We start from the raw sequence: 24,916 nt of genomic DNA on the forward strand, positions 1-24,916 counted from the left end.
AGTGAGATTTAAAGGCTACGTTTGAGTATCAGTAGATAACTCATCACCTTCCACTCCATTTCTTCATTCTCTCCACTCCTAAGAGTCACTCTTTTAAGTATGCTACTTTTTCACTCTTAGTATATGAGTAGTTACTGCTATAACTGTATAGATTACTTATTAATGAAATATAGGTTACAGTTTCCATTTAATTGTAATGTAGTTTTCTATTCAGATCATTTAGGAAATGTGTTTAATGATATTGGAAAAGATTCTGACTTACGTGATTGAGGGTTTCTTTTCTGTGTTAAGTGGTGCTCAATACTTCTGTGTATTGTTTTGAGGATTTCTGTATCAATTGCATTCATTCTGTTCTCTCTCAAATTCTAAAATCTGGGTTTATCATCTTGTCTAGCCCACTGGATAAAGGGAAGATGTTAATACTGCTGTACCTGAAGTACAAATGATAGAATGGGGGCGTTCTTGTTATTTTTTTTTTTTTACCCCAGCTGTATTTACTTCACAGGAGGTACTGTCTTGGAGCTGTTATGTATTAGAGACCCTGGCAAAAAGCAGCCTTTGGGGAATAAACTGAAGCTGAAGTTGTTGTAGGCAAACGGGAGGGACATGGAGACAGGGCTAAAAAGACTAAGCTTGTAGTTTATGAAAGCCACTGCTAAGACTACTCTGGGTTCCTCTTGGGTTTTAGCTACAGGTAGAAAGGGAAGAAGAGTCAGGCAGGGAGTACGACAGTCCTGCCTTAATAGATGCTAAGTAGGACCTTGATTTAAGAGAGTGCTTCTGGCCTGTGTGTATTTGCTACTGCTTGTAGCTCTTGCTAGTCTTTTTTGGCTCTTGGCGCTGGTCCTATTATTCATTTCTTATAAATGCCTTCATCTTTTCAACTATCATCCCTATGCCAGTAAACTAACGAGTTTACATCTGCATCTTGGATTCCTTTCTGAAGACTTAACATATTTCTACTTTCATACCAGACATTACCATGTAATATGTTCCAGCCACTCCTCAAACTGAAAGTGTCAAATGAATGCATCCCTCCCAAGTTTGCTTGTCTTACTGTTCACCCTATTTCACTGGTAACTCCACTAGCGTCATGCACTGGAAACTTTTGGCTTCAGCCTCAGAGTCATCTGTAACTCTTGGTTTTCTTCTATGTTTCACATTTATTAACTTGCTAATTCTTGATTGTTCTGTCTCATATTCATTTCATCTCATCTTGGTGTTCTTGTTCATCTCTCCTACTAACTCTGATTGCCTCTAATCTCTTCTGTTCATTTTATTTTTTTATTCTCCTTTTAGTTACCTTTCAGAAACACAGGTTAGGGGCTGGCCTGGTGGCAAAGTGGTAAAGTTGCATGCTCTGCTTCAGTGGACCTGCATACCCCTCATCAAGCCGTGCTGTGGCGGTGTCCCACATATAAAGTAGACAAAGATTGGCAGTAGATGTTAGCTCAGGGCCAATCATCTTCACCAGAAGAAAAGCAGTACAGGTTAGTTTATACCATTCTGGTGATCTAGCCCCAGACTACCCTTTTAACCTAATCAGTAGCATCCCTCTCTAGTCCTATGCTTTAACATGCTAGACCACATACTGTTCCCTGAACATACTTTTACTTTTATGCGTCTAGCCCTAGCTAATGTTTTTAGCTTAGAATACCCTTTTATAAATTTTAAGCAAAATTGGGATATATAGTTTTACATTTTCCATTTTTTAATGTAGCTTTATAAAACATTTTGTGATTAACTTTCCTTCTCCTCCTTTAATATCCTTTCCATGAAGCCTTACCCTGTCTTTCTTTTCTAGTGCTTGTTCATTAATAATTGCTCCTCTTCCTGCTTTCCTATGGCACATAACTGTACCTTTCTTTAGTACTTCTGTCTGCCTTTTGTTTTATTTAGCTATTTGTGATTTGTTTTCTCAATTCTACACTTATTTTACCATATTTAAAAGTGGGAAATGTCTTTAAATTAAAATGAAAGAGTTTAATGTCTTTAAATTAAAATAGATCTCTCCCTGAAAGGAAGTTAGATCAATGTCATGTCTTAAAATAAGTGGCATGGGGCCAGGCCGGTAATAACAGTGGTTAAATTCACACATTCTGCTTCGGTGACCCGGGGCTTGCCAGTTCGGATCCCGGGTATGGACATGGCACTGTTCGGCAAGCCATGCTCTGGTAGGTGTCCCACATATAAAGTAGAGGAAGATGGGCACGGATGTTAGCTCAGGGCCAGTCTTCCTCAGCAAAAAGAGGAGAATTGGCAGCAGATGTTAGCTCAGGGCTAATCTTCCTCAAAAAAAAAAAAAAAGAGGTAAACTCTACTCTTCTCTAGTTCTGAATAATGCAAATTGTCACCTCCTTGTGTTCAAGGCTATGATAAAGCTAATGCCTGCATGATTTTTCTTCAAGTTCTAGCTTGACAACCTTTACAGACAGACTGTTGCCTTATGATTTTCAGGTATCTGTTTATATCGTGATTTAAGTTTTTAAAGGGATTCTTACAAATGAAAATCTAAGGGAATGCTGGTAATGAGGCACTTGGTTTAGAACCTTAGTAAAATTGTATAGTGTTCTGCCTCACTTCCCTTTGTCTTTCTATCCATCTTCCTCTCAAAACTGACTAAGCGGTAAAGTGATATTTTTCTAATATCAGCCCTTTGTAGCCTGTAGTTTCTATATCAAGGAAAATACCTCATCGTTTTGTGCTCCATAAGTGAAAGGCATCTCTGTTAAAATTTAGAGGAAAAAACTTTACCTACACTCTATTACATTTTTGTAGATTTAGTAATACCTTTTCAAATGTATTTGCTTTTCATATGGTAACTGTTTCAGGGTTTTATGTTAATAGTATACAATATCTGTGTTTTCTGGTTGATAAAAACAAATGCAGGGCAAAATAAACATGAAAATGTTTTTTGTAATAAGTATTTTCATTAATAAACATTTATTTTAATGTTGTCTAGGCTATCAAGTACTAGCTCCAACTGCCTATTATGATCAGACTGGTGCCTTAGTGGTTGGCCCTGGAGCAAGAACTGGCCTTGGAGCTCCGGTTCGATTAATGGCTCCCACACCTGTTTTAATTAGTTCAGCAGCAGCACAAGCTGGTAAGTGTAATTGACGTTTTTAGGGATAATATTTTTCTGATGTCTTTTGAGAAATTTGAAAGATAAAGAATAGTTTTCTGGGTAGTTTTAAGAAGTATCTGGAATTTATTTTACAGCCGCAGCAGCAGCAGCTGGAGGAACTGCAAATAGTCTTACAGGCAGCACAAATGGTCTTTTTCGGCCAATTGGCACTCAGCCACCACAGCAGCAGCAGCAACAGCAGCAGCCAAGCACTAATCTGCAGTCTAATTCATTTTATGGGAACACTTCTTTGACTAATAGCTCCCAGAGCAGTTCTTTATTTTCTCACGGACCTGGCCAACCTGGAGGTACATCTCTTGGCTTTGGAAGCAGTAGCTCTTTGGGTGCTGCTATAGGCTCAGCCCTCAGCGGATTTGGTTCATCAGGTAAGTATTTTTTTAAGATGAGTACTCTCTAAGTGAACATGAGGTATATGTATGTTTTTGATATTAAGATAAGCAATAATAAAAAGCTTGTAGTGTAGAAAGGACAGGAATAAAATACTAGTTTATTGGTTTAATTTTGTAGAAGAAAAACTACTTCCTGCAAATCTAAACGTTTGTGAATGTTTAACTCATTTCCAGCAGCCCATTCTTCACTCAAATATAGTACATTTTCCCCTTGGTTTAAGAATTGTATTGCTGGGGTGTTTTAGTAAGATTTGTTTGGAGCAATATATTTTATGCTAATTACTAGCTCTTCCTTATTCTCTACATAATAATTAATGTTTGAGAAAGTAAATATTCTGCCATCTTAAATTTCTGGTGTTTTAAAATAATCATCTTTCTGTTCTTATCAGATCCTTTATTCTTATTAAATGCTAGTGGATCTTGTGGTTTTCTTTATTTGATATAATATATAAAAATAAAATATAATTAAATGTTCTAAACAGAAGCCCCTAAGAAACTACCAACGTGCTTATCTTTCTTTTAGATTAAATAATTTAGCCTTTATCACTAAAAATTAAAAGCATGTTTCTTCCCATATCCTACTTTTATATATAATACTTAAGAAATCCAAATTTTAAAAAGCTTCACAAAATAAATAATTTACCCACACAAACTGATTTTGTAACTGAAGAAGAACTAAGTGAAATCAGAAGAGGCCCACATTGACTCCCTCTTGATGTACCTTGTATCCTCATTCTCTGAGGTTTACAGAATATTCAGGAAACATCAGGGAAAAAACAGCTTACCCTAGTTCTGTTGGTGCACTTGGCAGCCTTTTCTTCACAAGGGGCAGGGCTGTTTATTCGGACCTCAAGAGATTCTCTATTTCTGTAATGTCCTAGAGTCTTTAATATCTGCTTCTCATTTGTTTTCCCACCGCAATAAATTATATTCTTTTCTGGTGTGGAAAATGGCAAAACTAACATGTGCCAGTCACTATTAACTATGCTTGCCAGTTTTCTAAGCAAGTGTCTTCTGACTTTGAACATTCGTAGAGGGATGGTCTAGGACAGCTATGCACTTTTAGCTGCAGGATGCTTTTTTGTTATACTGCAATACAGTAGGAGATGTCTTTTTTGCCTAACGTAAAATTACCTAAAGAATGGGCATAAGAACGTGTGAGGTGAAAACTAGTGAACAGGGAAACTGTTCAGTCTTTTAAATTTTCCTACTTGAGTTTTTTTATTCCTCTTTGGAGTTCAGTATTTTATCTCTAGCCAAGCACTCCCATAGAACTCATTTTTTGTTTCTAGCACAGTTGACAAGCATTTTCTCCGAATAATCCTAAATAAACTGAAGAAAATAAAAAGAACATATAACTTAAAAAAACAAACTTTGTGGAATTAATTAGTTGTTAAACTATAGATTTTAGACCCTAAATAATCCAGGAAAAATAGAGAAGAGCTTTGATAAGCCTTGTGTTTCCTTTTCTAATAAAATATGTCACTGATTGTCTAGTATAGATCTGTAGGCCCTCCTACCCAGTTCTTCCAAATTCCCATTTGTCTCTTAATTGTTAAGACTTTTCCCCCTGCATTCAGGAGCAGGTTGGCATTAACATTTTGTTCCCTACAAATGTGCCCTCCAGATGGCTCTTTCCCAAAAACTGATCTTCATGCCTCCCTTATTTATAAGCATTGCTTACTCAATTCTGATTCCCAGTCTGGGTTACCTCTATTTCACATTGCTTCAGAGGGCATTAATGATTGCCACCCCTGAATGCCAGTAAATAGTCTAGCATCTTCTCCCTCCTCTTAGACCTTTTGTAAGAGTTCATTCAAGTGCTATGCGTGTGTATTCTTAAAACAAGTCTACCCATTGCCATTTCACATTTTGGCAATTCCATACTTGTATGAAATCTAAAATATAGTATGGTTATGTGCACATATATACACGCAGTAACATATACACATTCTCTTACTTGTATGATGAAATTACTGCTTAACAGTATTAAATAACCCAGTTTATAACACAGTAGGCTAGGAAGCTAGCCATTTTATCATAGTAATTAAATCATCCTTTCTATGACCTGTCATTTAGAAGGTGCTATTATAATAGAAAGTTTGTAATTTAACGTTTTATACACAATTGACAACTATTAGTGACTCCATTGTCTGTCTAGCCTCTTAGATATTTTAGGTATACTGCATTTCATATTTCATAGTCATACTGTTGCATATAATTTAGGCATATAGTAAAACTTGAGCCAGCTTGTTTATGTTTAAAGTAAAGCTACTTCTGAATTACTTTTAAATGTTTGGCTTGGCTTTTCCTTTTTGGAAGAAAATAATATTGCATGTGTCAAAACTATGGTTTCTTTGGTTATTTGCCAGGGGAATGATAGTGCTGCTGCTCTTATTAGAGAGCTGTTGTCTTTTTTCTTGTCAGTTAAATTGTTTTCTGAAATAAGAATTTAAAATGTAGCCATGTTTTAGAAAAATCACTTTGACAGTGTCCTTTTAAATTAGCATAGTTAATGTAGCATCCAGTGACAATTTTGCCAAAACCAACTCAAGAAGAGCTGTTTATTACATTAGTATTTATATTTGTTTTTGCTATTAAAATGCATATAGTTACCTGGTATTTCCTTATTATATCTTAAAATGTGAAATTTTCAATAAAACATCAGTCTTTCAGAAACCACACTGGCTGGTATAAAAGGTTGAATAGTGTTATAATATTTTGCCTAATACAGTAAGGTGAGCCTGGTAATTTTCCTTTATATAATTTTGAATTTGGCAAAACCAACGTAATTAAGTTTCCTATCTGTATTATAAGCTTAACTGGGTCTACCCATCATGTGCTCTGCTTAATTTTTCTCTTTAATCTATACCCTTATGGCCTACTTACAATTGACTTGCGATTAGAAAACCAAGACCTAATAGAAACTTTACAATTCTCTTGAAAAGAATTACCATATTGGTCCGAATATAAAGCTTGTCCTGAAAAAACTTGATAGTTTTAAAAATGTAATATGGAATTCCCTTGGATGTAAAAGGCATTCAGTTAAAAAAAAAAAAAAAAAAAAGACCAGTGCTTAGAAATAGGAAAGAAGCATACTTGAAAATATGGGCTCTAAGTGAGACTTAAGAATTGGAAGTTTGGGAAGCCCTTTTAAACACTTGGTAAAGAATTTGATTATCCAGATACATGTTGATTAACAACCAGATCTTGGGTTGCTCTTCTGAGCATGCATAGTTACCTGGTAATGTGATTCTACTGTTTTATGATTTTGTGGTATACAAAAGGAAAAAAAGAACTAGGAGGTTAATAGTTGAATTTTTGATTAAGTAAAAAGAATTCAGTATGTAGTGCAATAAGGGATATGATATAAGATAATTGATTATTATCTAAAGGGAAAAAAAAGAGGCTGATCAGTCTTCACTGAGTAAAGGGCTCATGAGGCCAGTACTACAGAATCTTAGAAATGGAAGATCCTGAGGGTAAGTGAAAGCATGTCTTTGGTGTGCTAACAGTAATGAAAGCTATTAATTTTCTAAAAGAAAGTTTAGCTTTTTCACATATATATTGTTATTTAGTTGTTGAAGGATAGGGAGAATGTGTAGTGTGAAAAGTACTGAGGAGTAAGCTGCCATTTATATTTCACAACTGACTAATATTCGGGCCAATATGGACTTGAAGGACTATGGTTTGAACACGAGCTACAAGCCAAAGCAAATGTGAATGGTGAGGGAAATGTATTATAACATTCCGTTTATCCGTATAATCTTTTCTTGGCATCAGTGGAAGTCTAACAACCTGGTTCCAGAGATTAGGACACTACCAAAATTCAACCTTACTGGAATTTAATCTCTAGCATATCCTAAAGCAGACAATTTACAATTCCAGGGTTTATAAATCATACCAGGGTATTAAAGCACAGTAATCATATGTGTCAATGGTAAATATGTGTGAAATAATGAACATATGACTGCTCTGTTATGTATTTCGTTACTTTATTGGGGTGCATTTATACCCTTTTATGATTAATAAGTTAGTATATATAGTTATCACAGTAATTATCTTCTCCCTAATGTTTCTAAAAATAATTATTGTGATCACTTCTGTTATTTCCCAGCAAGAGTTGGGGATAGGTTTTATTCAGTTAACACTGTATGTAATTAGGGTTTTTTTTATTTCTTCTTCAGTTGGCAGTTCTGCAAGTAGTAGTGCCACAAGGAGAGAGTCTCTATCTACTAGCTCTGACTTGTACAAAAGATCTAGTAGCAGCCTAGCACCCATAGGGCAGCCATTTTACAATAGTCTGGGATTTTCCTCCTCTCCAAGTCCAATAGGCATGCCTCTGCCAAGCCAAACTCCAGGACATTCACTTACGCCACCGCCATCACTTTCATCACATGGATCCTCATCCAGTTTGCATTTAGGTAAAAAAAAACCAAAACCCTTTTTATTTGTATGTATACATGTAAGTGTGTTTGTGTGTGTGTTTATGATATATGTAAAATATTTAATGTTGGATAAAACATGCCAAATTGCTTTTGCTTTTAGATATTAGCCTTTTGAAAAAGTTCTACTTCTGTGAAAATTCAAAGTGAGGGTCTAATATACAGAAAGGTAAAGACCCCTATTGTATCTTATGTTTCTTTTATGAAATACCGTGGTGTGTTTTTTCTTGTCTGTGCTTTTGATTTGTGTGTGTTTTAGATCATTTGAAAAGTCAACTATTTATATAGGATAGTGAAAGAGAAATTTCACTATCAAAAGTTTTTGCACACCAAAATAAAAACATTAGTCACATAGGTATCAAATTTTAAATAATTTAGTTTAGTAAATGGTTTTTGCTTTGGCCTCTGAATGCCTGGCCATTTTACCAAAGGGTTATATCAGGGTATATGAATTTAGTGTGTTTGTGAGTTAGAGAATCTTATGGGTTTGATCCATATACTTCTCTTACTTTTGAATATGTTGTCAGTTTAAGAAAAAAAATGTTTTAGGCTTGTCGTTGTACCCTTGAAGTTGGAGCATTTAGAACTTTTGTTTATATCTGTATATTAAAATTGCCCCCCCCCAAGATTATGGAATTGGTGGTTACCTTTTTCCCCTCTCTGAGAAGTATTTATTCATGTAGTTAATGGTATATTTTGAAGGGTTTTTGGATATCAGAGGCTGTGTATGAATCCCTTTCTCTCCAAAGAAAGTGTTTCTTTAAAACTAGGTTTTGGATTTTTGTAATCCTAGTTACTTCAACTGAAACTGAGGGATTCTATTGCTGATTTTTATGTGCTTGGAAAGATTTAAATCAGCTTGCAATTTAAAAAGTAATGTTCCTTTTGTAAGCAGATATACATTAGTGATGATGTTTGACCCCCCCCCATCATAAAGGTATAGCTTTTTTTCCTAAAGCACATTAATATAGTAAGTGTCCATATAATAAATGTTCTCTTTTGCAGTGATCATCATTTAGATTTATATCATTGCAAAGTGGGCTAGATTTCTTTTTAAAGACCGGTCCTTCACCCCAAATTCTGACCCTTTGCTCTTTTGGGGATATGGAATATATACAACCAGTTAATTTATTTGGGTGGGGCCCTAAGATCTGCTTTGCAACTCTATTTGTGTAAACTTAGTCAGTTTTTAGCCTAACACCTTCCTTCATTTATCATCTTTTCTTCTTAGTCACAGGAGCTACTCAATTCCTGATTTCTATTATTTCTCTTTAAGCCCACTCCCACTACCCCCATATGACATGCCTTTGAAACTTTGAAATGGACACAGAAATTTGGAACATAACAAATCTAATAGACCTTTCATAATAGTTTTGTGTTTTATTTGTTAAGATTATATTTGTCATGTCCTGTCATTTTTCATAGGTAAGTTTCAGATCAGATTTCTGTGAACTGTTACTGCCTATGTTGTGCTTTAGAAAGTCTGTATAAATGGCATTAAATATTCTACGTAGCTTGCTTAGAAATTGGGTTATAAACGACTTTTTAGATGTCTCTATAATTAAACAGCAATCTAAATATTTTTCTTTAGACTGTAAGGAATCCAGCCATATAGATGCTTAGGGAAGGAATTCTAGTCAGTTATGAGAAATAATCATTTCGTACCCATAGTTAAACTCCTTAGTTTAGCTTCAGCTTGAAATCTGCTATTTTAATACACTTCTAATTGGAATTTTCTGTAGATTATTTTCTTTTGTGGAATGCCCCCCCCCACCCCCCCAATTTCTGTTAGCTTTAGTTGTAGTATGACTGGCAAAATTGTTAACAAGGAAGAATACACCCTGCCAGGTTGAAAATAATTCAGTAGATTTCATAAATTTACTCTTTGCATAGTGTTCATGGAAATAATCCTTTGCTTTCCTGTGATCAGATCACAATGGAAAACGTAAATGCTCTCTGGTCTAAAAAAAGTTTTTATGTTGTATATGTTTGAAGTGGATTTCTTCATGAATCACGTTATCGAGGCTGCTGATTTATAAAATACCTGTGGAAATTAATTTGCGTATCCTTTTTAAAAAATAATCTTAGCCCACATATTAAAAATATGAGATAAAGATGAATTCTCAGTTTCACTAGAATTGGTTGGAATTAATTAGTTCTAAGTTATTTTCTAGTGAGATTTTAAGACATGTAACCATTATCATCATTGACAGGCCTTGATATCTATATTCTTGAAGGATTAAATATATTACTTAACTTTTTTTTTTACCAACTCACTCTCTGCTCATCCTAGTTTTTTGATTCACAGAAAAAGCCTACTAGCAACATTGTGTGCTTCTGGCTTTCCAAAAAAAGATGGTTCATTTTTTAAAGTACTTGTCATTTGATCAACATAAGTATTTTTTAGCAAGGTGACTAGTAGTCATTTCAATTAAAGAACAAGTATTTCTGTTGATAGGTTTTGACTGTTCATTTTTTATAAACTAAAATATTTTTAAGATTTTTAACCTTGTTACTTTTTTAATATATTGAAGTCAGAAACATGAAAAAAAAGTTGTATTCTTCCATTTTCTGGTATGAAATTTCTAAGAGATAGAGATTCCTTTTTTTTACACAATTATAACCACAATATCATTATAGTATCTTTTAAAATTAATAATTTTTCATTACTCTAATTTACCTGATTGACTTAAATGTCTTCTTATAGTTGCTTTATTTGAATCGGTGTCCAAATAAGGTCCATACATTGCATTTGTTTGATATATCTTTTAATATGAAACTATTTTCATATTTCATTTAAATAGAATTAAATCTAGGGGCTTGGTCTGATTGATTGGTCTGGTTTGTTGTTTTTTCAAGATGTGGTTCTGTATTCTTTCTGGGGCACTGTATTAGGAGACACATGTCTGGTTATCTCCATTGTGAGGTTGTCAGCCTGATCCACCCAATGGCTTTAGCAGCCTTTGATCATTGCCTAAATATTTCTTCAGAGGATGGAAAACGGTGGTACTCTAATTCTGTCGTTCCTTCCTGTCTTTATTTGCTGGAACTTTTCTATAAAAAAAGAACTTTCCCTCATCAATTGTGAGGTGGTTACCCTGAAATATAGTTCATTTGGAGTCAGGATAATACTTGATCTCTTTTCCTTTATTTTCTGTCATTGAGAATGAGTTGATGCCCTAGCAACTTCTAAAGGTGACTCAGTTTTTTTAAATCATCTTCATTACCTGTACATCGATGGATTTGTGGATAATTAGTATGTCCATTGCAGTCTGCAAGACATCAGTTTTATACCTTTTTTGATCCTAAAATTTTACCATCTCTGGCCATTTGGAGCCCCTTCACATTGGCTCATGTATTGACTACGGATTTTTAAAAGCAGCACTTAAATTACTGGAGGTCAGCGAAACAAGTGGAGAACAAGAAGGAAAAAGAAGGACTTTAAGATTAGTGGTTTTTATCTTGACTGTAAAAGAGCAGTGTCAAATTCTGGGCTTCAGGTTCAGCACTGAATATTAAGGGAATTATTTTCTCATGTTATATTGATGTAGCGATGGCAAAAACCCTTCTACCTGCAGTTTTTTCTTTAGTCATTCTCTCTGATTGAGTCAGCATCTTATTTCAAGATACTTCACTCCCTGTGAAAGGACATTAAATATTTCCAGCTATTGTTTTATTCTTCTACTTGGACCTAGCTAACCGTTTCTTTTTTTCCTTTCTTTTTTCTTCTTGTAGTAAACTTTTAAAATGTGATAGTGGTTTCTGGTTTACTCTAATCTTTATGCTCATACTAATTGATGTGGAACTTCTTGGGTATAAAACAGCATTCTGTGTTTTTATTTAACTTAGGGTTTGACAAGCGAACAAGTTCGTTTTTTAACTGGCTTATTGGTTTCTTAAGAAAAGGGTACTAAAAAGTGTAATGCAAGCTTTGAACTCAGTGAAATTAGTTTATTGAAAGGTGGCTGTTAGTTCTTAAGATTCATTAATGTCGTGTATTCAGTAATCAAATAGTGCTTTAGCTTGCTGTGGATTAGAAAACTTTATAACCTGTCTTCTCTCTTAGTCACAGAAAATTTTATATTAAGTATAGACAGGATAATACTAACTTTCAGGATCATTTTTCCTGTTAAGTAGTAATTACATCTGTTAAAATTGCTGACCCCTGGCAGTTTTAGTCAGTCACTTCTCTTAGAGTGAAATGTTTAAGAATTAAATCGAGTATGGCCAAATTGGTTGTAAGTTTATGTGTGATTTTTCTGAGTTTTACATAGGGTCCTTAAAGCAGAAAACAGTATAAATTGTTTTGAAACTTTCACTGAAAATACTGTTATCCTTGAAGTAGTAAGTTCCTAACTGAATAGCATTTGATAGTTTTCTAAAGCACCTTCATATTCATTATTTGATTTCATCCTAATTGTTAACATAGCCTGATTGAGTGATAAACCATTAAAGATGAGAAAATTACAGGTCATATGAGCCCAAGAGACTTGCCCAAACCAGTACATGACAGAACTGAGGCTAGAACACCGTTCTGACTCCTGATACTATCCTTGCTTTTTCTGTTATGCTATTGTGTAATAAACTGAACAGTTTTTCAAGGTGTGTAATTAATAATATTCTATTGAGCCTCTCAGAAACTGTTTACCTCACAATGGCATAGGTTATATGTTTTTTTAGGTTGTATATAAGATTACTAGATTTCCAGATCCCTTTCTCAATTTATTTATTTGTCTAAACATTTTTAAAGTCTAAATATCTACTCCATGAAATAAGAATGTTAATCATAAGGCAGGTGACTCGGTGACTAGCTAGAGAACAGCATATCCAGCTCTCAACAGAATGTTATTTATAGGTTCTCATGGTGATATAAATTAAAGCACTGCCTCAACCCTTTGGTGTACCTAAAAGTCATTTATTAGTTGATGAGTATGAAATATGTGGTGAAGAAATTCTAAAATTATACTATTTTGTGGAGGAATTCATTATTTTATTATTTTATGGTTTGTTTCTGTATATAAGTTTATTGATTTTAGTTCTAGTTTGAGGCGCAGTGATTAATTTTTGCCCTTATGTTTTACTCCTTATCCTTTAATAATATTATCTGTGACTTTGTGGTGCTACTGACTGAGAATGTTTTCACCAGTTAATTCACTAAGACAATCTCAGATTTAGAGCTAGAAAATACTTAATCTGATTCAGTGTTTCAGCATCAGAATCACTTGGAGTGCTTGTGTAAAATAGCTAATAGGAGGTAAACAATTTGGAAATGTGTGGCAACAGTTTTTCCTTGTCACAATGATTTTGGGGATTCTGTTGATGTTAAATACCCAACAGCCAGATGCTAAACTTTCCTTAAAAAAAAGGAATTATCCCACTGAAATTTCCAGTAGCGCCTACATGGAGAGAGACGCTTTGGAAAGAAGGCGTTCATAGTTTACATACAACTTTACTGCACTTCACGCTTTCTTTTTAACTCCTGATATTTGGATCCCTGTGTGTTCACATGAGCCTTTGACCTTTTTCCCCATCATGTCCCTAATGCATATTTTTTCTTCCTACCTTTTTTCCTTCCATTGACCTGAACTCTGCTTGCCATAACATATTTTAAATTGTTAGAATAAAGCTTATAAGATCAGAGACAGAAAACAGAAAAGTCTGAGCTCTTTTTGTATATGTTCTTAAATGCCTTGTTCCCTTGATAGGAATTTTGCAAATAGGAGCTTTTTCTTTTTTTTAATTTGCTGGCTGTAATTCTGTATATCATTATTTACTGTGATTTTATTTTCCTTTTTATTTATTGGCCCTACCTTTCCTTCACATTTGCTTTTTAGCTCCTCAGATGTTTCTCTACCTTTTCCTTCTTACTCAGATAGCAAGTAAATCTTCGTGTGCCTTGAAAATTCTTTCAATCTACCAAGAAGTCACCTAGAATTTACATCATTGCACTGTTTATACACTAAGTAATGTACGTTAAGTAAATGTAGGATAAAAAATAGCTTTTAAAATATAGGCAAATGTGCTTCATGAGAGCTCTGCAACTTCAGCCAAAAACCTTCAAAAATGAAAGCAGCATTTGTCTCATGGCGTGACACTGAAAATTGACTTGTATCTTGTAATTTGAGAGTATTTGCACGTGAGACTGTTTCCTTGTGGTGTACCCAGGAATAAGTCCAGTGTAAGAAGGGCAGGTCTTTACACTGTAAAGTATAAAACACTGACAGAAGTTAAAAAAGACAAATAAATGGAAAGACACATCATGTTTGTGGGCTGAAAGACTCAATATTATAAATATACCAACTTCTAGCTGATGTATAGGTTTAAGCACAATCTCAGTAAGAATTTTACAGCCTTGGGGCCGGCCCAGTGGCGCAGCAGTTAGATCCGCATGTTCCGCTTCTGTGGCCTAGGGTTCGCTGGTTCGGATCCCGGGTGCGGACATGGCACCGCTTGGCAAGCCATTGCTGTGGTAGGTGTCCCACATATAAAATAAAGGAAGATGGGCATGAATGTTAGCTCAGGGCCAGTCTTCCTCAGCAAAAAGAGGAGGGTTGGCAGCAGATGTTAGCTCAGGGCTAATCTCCCCCCCAGCCTTTTTAAAGAAATTGACAAGCTGATTTAAATAATGTAAATGAAAAAACAGAGCCAGGAATAGTCAAGACAATCTTGAAGAATAAAATTAGAGAATTTAATAACTTTGCCAGGTATCAAAATGTATTATAAAGCTACAGTAACTAAAATTGTATTGGCACGAGGGTAGATAAATAGACCAGTGGAATAGAATAGTGGATCCAGAAATAGATCTACTCACTTAGTTACCTGATTAGTGGCCAAGGTACCACTCGATTGTATTTGGCAAGGGTGGTCTTTTCAGTAAGTTGGACTCGATCAATTGAATATCCAAATGGAGAGAAATGAAATTTGACTCCTCTTTCATACTACACACATCCAAACACAAATTTCATTCTCAAATTAAGTAACCTGCTTATAGTCATGAAGTGTGTAAGGAACAAAAATTTTGAGCCCCAGTTTGTCTGGCTCATTCCGTGGTGTCACACTGCTTCAAAGAATGCTTTTATTTCTGTCTAATATCTATCTGAATAAATAAAGGGTCTTTTCCTGTTCCTATGTCTAGAATTTTTGTCAACTTTTTATAAAATTCTGGCAAGATAATAATTTTTAGCCTATTGTGAGTTAGTGGGAAAAGTGAGTTTTTGAATTTCAATATATTGGTCTCTTTATGGGTTTTCACCTGGTGTAACAATTGACCTTTAATCCATATTAAATACTTTTTACCTCAAAGATCTCGTAAAATATTTTATTACTAACTTTTAAATTAAAGCTGATCAGATAAGGATCTTCTTTATGTGATATTTTACGAATATTTTAAATAGAAAAGTAACAAGCTTAATTTATACTGAGACTGATCCCTGTTTTATGTTTCTCTTTTGTATTTGTTTTATTGGCCTCCATTTTAGAATTGCTGTGTCTGATCAGAATTTTTACGTACTAATTCATTCAACCAGTATTGAATTACCTACATGCCACACTGTTTGCATTGGAGATAGAATGTTGAAGGAAAAAAATACTATCTCTACCCACCATCATCAAATTTATAGTTTTGTGGTGAATACAGACAAGTAAACCAGCAGTTACAGTATGATTGTAATGCTTATTGCCTTATTGCACTTCATTTAATAATTCCATTTTATAAGAACATAATGATTGTCTTCACTAGAATTATCTTTTCTTCATGATTTTTTTGGGCCAAATTTACCACAGGTTGGGTATATTAGAGTTGCTTCTGAGTTTATTTTCCCCACTAAATTAGAAGCAAGAAAGCCCAGACCTTTCTTTACAGCTTCAAGAGTATTCGGATCCCAACAGATGTTTGGGTAATTGAATTTGAGTGATTTTGTTTCTTTATGTTTTATTGATTAATCTGTTCTTGGACACTGGCTACTATATTGGTTAAAAAATTATTTTACTGCCTACGTAGATCTCTACATTAAAGCATTATTTGGGTATTCCCAATCAGTGTTCTTCTCTGATCAGTGTGTTAGGATCATACTCTTTAGAATATTACGCTTTGAAAAGTTTTATGACGGTCATTTGTGGAGTTTTTCTTTTTGTTTGTTTTGGTTTTTTAATTTTTTGATTTGGGGGTGGATATTTTTTTAATTTTTCTGTGTCAAATGCATCTTTCACGGTAACTTACCGGTTCGCCCCTCTTCCCAGCATCATAACAACCCCATCAAGACAGAAAATAAGTGTGCCTGTAATGTTTGTCTAGGATCAAAATTATTCTCCTCAGTATTCGTAATTTATGAAGCAAACCTTAAGATTGTGTAAATCCTTTTTAGTAGTTGTGATTTAAGAGAAAAATCCCAGCTCCTACAGTTTTCCTTTACTCCTATCAGAAAAGGCAGCTGGCTATGAAATCTCAGCAGGAATATTCAAAAGAAAATGCAAATATAACCTGATAATTTATTAACTTTCACCAAAGGTATTAACCAGAGAAAAGAATTCAGGTCAAATCTGAGAGGGTGATTTAAGATATACAGGGAAATACTTTTGCTCACATGTTTATCTTAGGATTTCACTCCACTACATATTGTTTTTGGAAAGTGGGTAGTTTTCACTAAAAATATAAGATTCAGGCACTTTTTGAAACCATACGAAAACTAGCCTTTTTGATGGAATAGTGGAAATTGGCAAGGTGAGTTAGTGAGAGAAATGATGTACTAGTCTGCAGACTATGCAGTTCGTATCTTTAAAAACTCAGTCTATTTAAATGCTCTTTGACAAGTGAGGGAAGATTATTAAATATTTTCTGTGGTGATGGCCTCCCTCTTGCCTTTATATTTTTTAAAAGTTTAAGCAACTAGAGGCTAAAAGGTAAGATTACCTAATTGCTTTTAGAAAAATATTACAGGCAATAGAAATGAAAGCAACACATTTTTACTTTGGTTTGTAGTTTGCATCTAACGTTTGCTTACATATTGTCATAAAATGTACAAATTTAGGATAGCACACTTGGCATGGTTTTCGCTTTTTATATTAGCCTATTAAAATGATGTGGAAGATTATGCTTTTAACTAGAATCACATTAGTTTTTAAACTCATTGAAGCCCTAGTCTTTCCCCAATAAAATTTTTGTCTTTGTGTGGCAAATATATAGTTAATAATAATTAGAAAAATTCTATGTGGTTTATGCCCTGTGCAACCTCAAGCATATCACAGATTTGCGAATGGCTTGTATGGCATTAAATGTTCATAAGATATAGCAGAGTATAACTGAAAGCTTTAAGTGAATTATTCAGATGCAATAGTGAAAAAAACCCAACCTCTGATTATTAGCTATGCGTCCTTGAATAAGGTATTTAGATTCTCTAAGCCTATTGTGTCACAACTAAAATAGAGATAATATCTTTGTCTCCTAGGGTTGTAAGAGGATAACATATGTATTAGTTTTCTAGGGCTGCTGTAACAAATTAGTACAACTAGGTGGCTTAAAACAACAAATTTATTGTCTCACTGTTCCGAAGACGAGAAGTCAGATCACGTGTCAGCAGGGCCATGCTCCCTTTGGAGGCTATAGAGGACAGTCCTTCCTTGCCCCTTCCTAGCTTGTGGTTGCTGACAATCCTTGGTATTCCTTGGCCAGTAGATGCATCACTCCTATCTCCGCCTTCATTGTTACATGGCATTCTCCCTGTGTGTCTCTCTCCTATTTTCTTCCTCTTATAAGGACACCAGTCATTGGATGAGAGCCCAACCTAATCCAGCGTGACCTCATTTTAACTTGATTATATCTGCAAAGACCCTGTTTCCAAATAAAATCAAATGCACAAGTACCAGGAGTTCAGAGTTGAACATCTTTTTGGGGAGACACAATCCAACTCGCTATAGTCTAGTCCCCCCAAATTTATATTTGACCCACATGCAAAATACATTCAGCCCATCCCGTCATCCCCAAGAGTCTTAACCCATTCTAGCATCAGCTTGAAGTCCAAAAATCTCATCTAAATATCAACTGAAAAAAGTCCCAAATTTCGTCTTCTAAATCAGATGAGAATCTGGATATGGTTCATCCCAGGGCAAAATTCCTCCCCATCTGTGAACTTATGAAACCTAGAAAACAAGTTATCTGCTTCCAAAATACAGTAGTGGGACTGTTATACAATAGACATTCCCATTCCAAAAGGGAGAAATTGAAAGGAATAAAGGGATTAACAGTCCCAAGCAAGTCTGAAACCTGGTAGGGCAAATTTCATGTGGTTTCAAGACCTGAGAATAATCATCTGTGGCTAGTTTCTCTATCCTCTGGATCTGCTGGGGCAGCAGCCCCACCCCTCTGGGCTCTGCATCTGTGGCTCTCCTTTTGGAGTCGTTCTTCTTCATTTTGTCCCTTCTCTGTCCCTTTCAGTCCAGGCTGGCAGTATTTCTACTGATAAAAATTCTCAAAACATTGTCAGTCTTCTGTTAAGGTCAAGGGGATGTCCAGCCACACCCATTGGCTCTGTTTCCTCAGCACTCTGTCTTGGTAAGCTAAGAGTTTTCCAAATCATCAAGTGCTGATTTTCTTTTGCTTAACAGTTCCTTCTTCAAATTATCTTTTTTTCTCTCTCTCTCTCTTTTTTTTTTTTTATCATAAGCAACTAGGAGAAACCAGGCCACACCTCCAGCACTTTGCTTAGAAATCTCCTCAGCTCAATATCTTTTATCGCACAAGTTCTGCTTTCCACCCAACATAACTCATTTCCGCCGAGTTTTCTGCCACTTTGTAACAAGGATTGTCTTTCCTTCAGTTCCCAAAACACGTGACCTCACTTGGAGCGTGTTTAGCATTCGTATTTCTAACATCGTTCATGACAATGTATGTGTTAAGACAATAGAAATTTTCTTTGTTGTGCCCCTCACATCTGTCTGAGCCCTCACCAGAATTGCCTTTAATATCCATGTTTCTCTCAAATACCTCTTCAAGGCAGTCTAGGCTTTTTCTGTTATGTACATTGAAATTCTTCCAACCTTCACCCATTATGCAATTCCAAAGTCACTTCCACGTTTTTAGTTATTTGTTCATAGTAGCACCTTACTCTCAGTACCAAAATCTATTAGTTTCCTAGGGCTGCTGTGGCACATTGCCGCAGCTGAGTGGCTTAAAACAAACAGGACAAACTTTTGTAGGGGGGCACTGTTCAACACAGTACAGCATTTTATGCAAAGTTTACTATCTCAGTGTCCAATAAAGAATGCTCAATAAATGCTAGCTGCCTTTGCCCTCATTGTGTACAGGAGGATAACAAGGCCATATTAATGTGCAGATACTAGGGTAAGTTAGGCTCATAGATAGTTTACCTTTTTGTTTCTCAAAATAATACATGCTGTGGACCCTCAGGGTCTAGCAAATAGTATCAGCTATGAATATTAAGTCATTAAATGGACTTTCTAAAGTAGATAAAGAAACTGATGATGTTGAACACATAAAACCTATTTAAAATGAAATGTAGAACTCAGGACAAAGGTCTGACCAATGTTGTCCTTTGAAAAACTGCAACTTTTAATATTGGAAATATGTAAACCAATATCCCAAAATTATTCATGTGCATATTGAGAAGCGCTGCTCTGAAGTCTTTTTCCCCACTAAAGTCTAGCAACATGCTGTTACAGTCTAATATGAATGTTCCATATACTTCTTTTGAAAAGTGAACAGAGAAAAAATACTGAACTGGAACGTACTAAGTGTACCTATTTATAGACTAGAACTAAAGTTATGCCATAAAATAAAGTAGTCTGTCCTCGTTTTAGAATTTTTCCAGCTACTCATCCTGTATCATTTGTTCTTTGCCTACTCCAACTAACCAGTCATCTTTGATTATCACCTTACTGTTTCTTGAGCTTTCCAGAGAAACAGATTCTGCCTAGTAGCCAGTATGTTGTACCCTTTACCGGACACCAAATCTACTTGGATTACCATTCTTACTTGAAATTAGTAGTTGACAACCTGCTAAAATGAAACCTTAAATTATCTTGATTCTAATTCATTAGCCTCTAAACTTGGCTATCAGAATAACCTTCAAGTGGATTTTTTAAATAAAAATTAGCCACCAAGGGTAGTTCAGCAGGTGTTGAATAAGGCTCAGGAATCTGTAGTTTTAAGAGAATACACAGGTCTGAAAGACAGGTTAAGGAGCTCTCATTCCAAATCCCTGGGAGGTAGCAAATAATGAAAAGTAAAGACAAGTTAAGTTTATTTATTTTGTAATTGTTACATTGTTTTTCCCAGTATTTTTAAATCTTTTTGATTTCTGGTATTTAGTAGGAAAGGATTCTAAGCAGACTTCTCAAGGAAATTAATGAAAACTTATAAAATCGTACTATTTCTACTAGTATAATTGTGAGGTGTTTGCCTTCATTCAGTTGTCATGAATGAACTTGAAAGATACCTATGTGAATAACGTAAGGGGCAGCACACTATTGTGTGATAAGCTCTGGCCTAAGAGTCCTGGCTAACTAGCTATATGTCACATCACTTTTGGACCATAGTGACTTCATCTCTGAAATCATGGTACAGATCTCCATGTCCTGTAAACTCTTATTCCAGTAATGATTAAGAAGTGGTAAATGGCAGGGGGATGTCGCTGATGAAGGGACTGTTATCCCTTTAACACATTTGGTACAGAGCACATCTGCTTTTAGACGACCAGTTGTCGTGGTATGAATATAGATGACGTGTTTGTTTGTCTATTTGTTTTTAACTAATTTTGGAACAATTTCAGACTTACAGGAATGTTGTAACACAAATACAAAAAATTTTTATCATACTCTTCCCTCAGATCTCCAAATGTTATTTTACCACATTTCCTTTATCATTTTTCTCCCTCCCCCTCTCTGCATCTCCCTGTCCCCTCAGACCCATTTTTTTTTTCCTGATACCTCTGAAAGGAAGTTGCAGACATAATGTCCCTTACTCATAAATATATCAGTGTATGTTTCCTGAAAATAAGGACATTTTCTTATATAATCACAGTTATCAACGTTAGGAAATTAACAGTGATATATTACTACTGTCACATCAACTTTGTCCAAACTTTGCCAGTTGTCTCACAGATGTCTTTTAAAACCAGAAAGGGGGAGAGAGAGGAGGGCAACTGCTTGATTTGGAGGCTCACATGGGACATTCGTCATAGCTCTTTACTCTTCCTTAATCTTGAACTATTTCTCAGTCTTTTATGACCTCAACATTTTTGAAGGGTATAGGCCAGTTGTTTTGTAGAATGTCCCTCAATCCCAAAACAGGTTTTGTTTTTGTTTTTGTTTTTTTTAAGGAAGATTAGCCCTGAGCTAACATCCGCTGCCAATCCTCCTCTTTTTTGCTGAGGAAGACTGGCCCTGAGCTAACGTCCGTGCCCATCTTCCTTGACTTTATATGTGGGACGCCTCCCACAGCATGGCTTGCCAAGCAGTGCCATGTCCTCACCCGGGATCTGAACCGGCGAATCCCGGCCTGCTGAAGCAGAACATGCGAACTTAACCACTGCGCCTCTGGGCCGGTCCCCCAAAACAAGTTTTAGAAGACATTCTTTAATGTTTAGACAATCAAATTTAAAATGTTTAATGTACCTTCTACATTGTGTTTTAAATGCTTATTTAATTAGTTTGTAAGGAAAGGAATGTATCCTGCCCTGAGTGAAATTAATTTTTTCAGTTTTATAAATGAAAATAGTAGTCTTGTAGAACTGAAATTCCAGGATTTTTTAAACTCAGAGCAGTTTAGCGTAATTAGACATTTTAAGTTGTTAAAGAGTGCATCAGGAGTTTGGATTTAGGAATTGATAGAATGTAATCATAGGATATCTAGACCTGGGAGAAATTCCCGTTGAATACTGATAGGACTACTTGGAAGATGCCAAATAAAATTGGCATAGTCATTTCCTGGGGTAAGTATGTATTTCGAATTTGGTGTTGAAAATCTTTGCACATTAAGGATAAAGAGGTAGGATTAAGCCTTATGTTTGAGATAATGATAAGGTGATACAGAGATAGTTATGACTAAGAGGGGGAGAAGAGAATAATTAGGATACTATTAGGAAATTTGTGTGAGAAATAGATTTGGAATAATGACTTGAAAACTAGGCTGAAGAATTTAGAGGATGTACTGTAGCAGGATGCTGTAGGTTTTTAGCATAAAGTGACATCATCAAAGTGGCCTTTGAACAGCAAAATATAATTATTGTTTGTGAAAACAGATTGGAATAGTAAGCAGAACATCCCTGCCCTACAAAAAGGTTAAAAGAATTGTTAGACTCGAATTGGCTACTGGTCAGTTATTGTTGTGAACAGTTGATGGAACTATAGAAATAGAAATAATAGTAGGGGACTAAAAGGCCTAATAGTAGTGAGGAAATTAAGACAGTATTAGAACACTGAATTCTTCCATTTTTTAGATTTTTCATACATGAGCACTGAGAAAGGTAGAACTGGAACAAACATGAGAATGTGATGTTTAGTGATTTGAGCGTAGAAAATGACTTGTTAAATTACGCACTTTAAGGAAAGACATTACAGAACTGCACCTTAGGCAGTACAGCATTCATGAATGTTTATTGTGTACCTGTCAGACATTGTTTTAGGCACCAGGTCTCTATCTAGCATGTAGGTAAATGTAATTTTATGGCACTTACATTGGAAAAGGGGCTGAGGATTCAAATAAACAATAATATATGTAATATACTGGATGATGGGAAATTCAGTGAAGAAAAATAAAGCTAGGGCAGTGGAGACTGAAAGTAAGAGAGGAATGGTCTAACCCAATTCACTCTCCAGGATTATAACTCTTTTACTGCTCCTTGTTCCTGTAACTCTTTTGGCCTGTAATGCGTCTGTATAACTTTGCACTGACAGTGTGTCCTTGGCATCATCTGTACCCTGTGGCCTGGATTGTATATATAGCACTACTCTACATAGGGGTGGTATATAATAGCGTAACGCTGATGGTGGATTTTGTTTATCTGAACTACTAAGTCTGCATTTTACAATTTTCTATACATTTTTCTTTTTTAAAAGGACACTGTCAAGTACTTCTAAACAGTTATTTGTAATAAGAGCAATTTCCTGCTTGTATTTATTTTTGTTTCTATTGACTGTCCTTTAATTTTCTTGTTTGGAATGAAATATAAGTTAAAGAGGCTTTTTATTCATTTGTCTTAAATGGTCAGTATTAAAGCTCTAAGAATAATAAATGCTGTTCATTACTACTAATTTTTGTCTGTAAAATAGCGTTTTACAGAGAGATTTTTAAAATAAATTTTTAAATATTTTAATATAATGTATATTTGGATTTATTATCTAATGTGAGTTTTTTTAACTTCAGAAGTTAATCAGTGAGTTAACTAAGAAGTAGTTTTTCTTTACACAGAAGTATATACAACGTGATGTGTTTTTTTATATATTCCAGAAAAGTACAGATTTAGCCCTTAGTGTTCCATTAACACTGCGAGTAAATTTCAGTGGCTTGAAATCTGAGTTTGCTAGCTATTTGTACCTTGCTTGTTAATGTAACTTAAAATTGTGTTGGTGGTTTCAGTATTCTGGTGTTGAAGTATGTATGACATTAGTGGTTATAATTATTTTTTAAACTAAGCTTCCAAGAACCAATAAAGATTTTGTGTATGATATTAGATGTTATAATTATGTTTTAACCTAAACTGCCACGAACAAATACAGGTTTATTTTTCTCACGTTTTCTAGGCTCTTTTTTCCCTCATATCCTGTAGCCACACACATTAAGTAAATGTGTGGGGTTTTCCCTCCAATTTTAATTTGCTGTTAAACATATAGGAATTGGTGGGGTGAATATTTCTTTATTGACTGAATTTTTAGTTCAAGTAACTTTTATTTGAGGAATGACTTTGTTGAAAATATTTGCTGACCACAGCTGCTTTGTTGTAGGAGGACTGACAAATGGTAGTGGTCGATATATCTCTGCAGCACCTGGAGCGGAAGCAAAATATCGAAGTGCTTCAAGCACTTCCAGTCTGTTTAGCTCCAGCAGCCAGCTCTTTCCTCCTTCTCGGCTTCGGTATAATAGGTCTGATATTATGCCCTCTGGCCGAAGTAGATTATTGGAAGATTTCAGGAACAACCGTTTCCCAAACCTTCAACTTAGAGACTTGATTGGACACATAGTTGAGTTTTCCCAAGACCAGCATGGTTCTAGGTAGGTGATTATGATTTGTGATACTTTCTACTGTGTTTTTGCCTTCCAAATTCCTACCTTATAAGAGCTAAATTTTTCTTGATTTGAATTATTTAATCAGCATAAAAATTGAAAGCTTTTTAAAATACCCAATATGGATTATATTTTTTTCCTTCATTACATTGACTCTGAATACATTTAACTTCCTTAAATTTCCCTTTGAAAATAATGCTCTGAATTACATTTGTGGACTTAAGCATCCCTAATGTATACTTTGTCTTAAAAAAAAATATCAAGGGGCCTGCCCTGTGGCCGAGTGGTTAAAGTTCTGCGTGCTCTGCTTCTTCGGCCCAGATTCGTGGGTTCGGATCCCAGGTGTGGACCTGCTCCACTCATCAGCTGTGCTGTGGAGGTATCCCACATACAAAATAGAGGAAGATCGGCACAGATGTTAGCTCAGGGTGAATCTTCCTCACCAAAAAAAATATATATATATCAAAAAACAAAGTTAAATGCTTTTGTGTTTCTTTATAGATTCGTATTTGATGTGACTTGGCTTAAATTGACACATTTCATCTTTATTTTTCTTTTTTCTTTTTTTGAAACATTTCACTTTTATAGGAAAATTTCGTGCCTTTGTATATTAAACAATACATGTACTGTAATCCTTGAGGTACATGTGAGTTAGTGGTGTCAAGATAGACCACAGAAAGGAAAATAGTAGTAGAATTCT

At 35.1% G+C, this 24,916-nt stretch overlaps 1 protein-coding gene across 4 annotated transcripts in view; it reads left to right on the top strand.

Annotated features, from left to right (window-relative positions):
* Positions 1 to 24,916, top strand: part of PUM2 (pumilio RNA binding family member 2) — a 93,786-nt gene that overhangs the window by 51,282 nt on the left and 17,588 nt on the right. For 2 of the 4 annotated variants that reach the window (XM_046660092.1, XM_046660093.1), the window contains exons 11-14: positions 2,963 to 3,106; positions 3,223 to 3,513; positions 7,725 to 7,961; positions 23,937 to 24,204. In XM_046660092.1, coding sequence (XP_046516048.1) covers positions 2,963 to 3,106; positions 3,223 to 3,513; positions 7,725 to 7,961; positions 23,937 to 24,204 — 940 coding nt within the window. The remainder of the gene's footprint in view (positions 1 to 2,962; positions 3,107 to 3,222; positions 3,514 to 7,724; positions 7,962 to 23,936; positions 24,205 to 24,916) is intronic. The other 2 variants (XM_046660094.1, XM_046660095.1) reach the window with 1 other exon arrangement.

The sequence above is a fragment of the Equus quagga genome, chromosome 5 (assembly GCF_021613505.1).
Source record: "Equus quagga isolate Etosha38 chromosome 5, UCLA_HA_Equagga_1.0, whole genome shotgun sequence".
In the NCBI taxonomy this organism is placed as follows: Eukaryota; Metazoa; Chordata; class Mammalia; order Perissodactyla; family Equidae; genus Equus; species Equus quagga.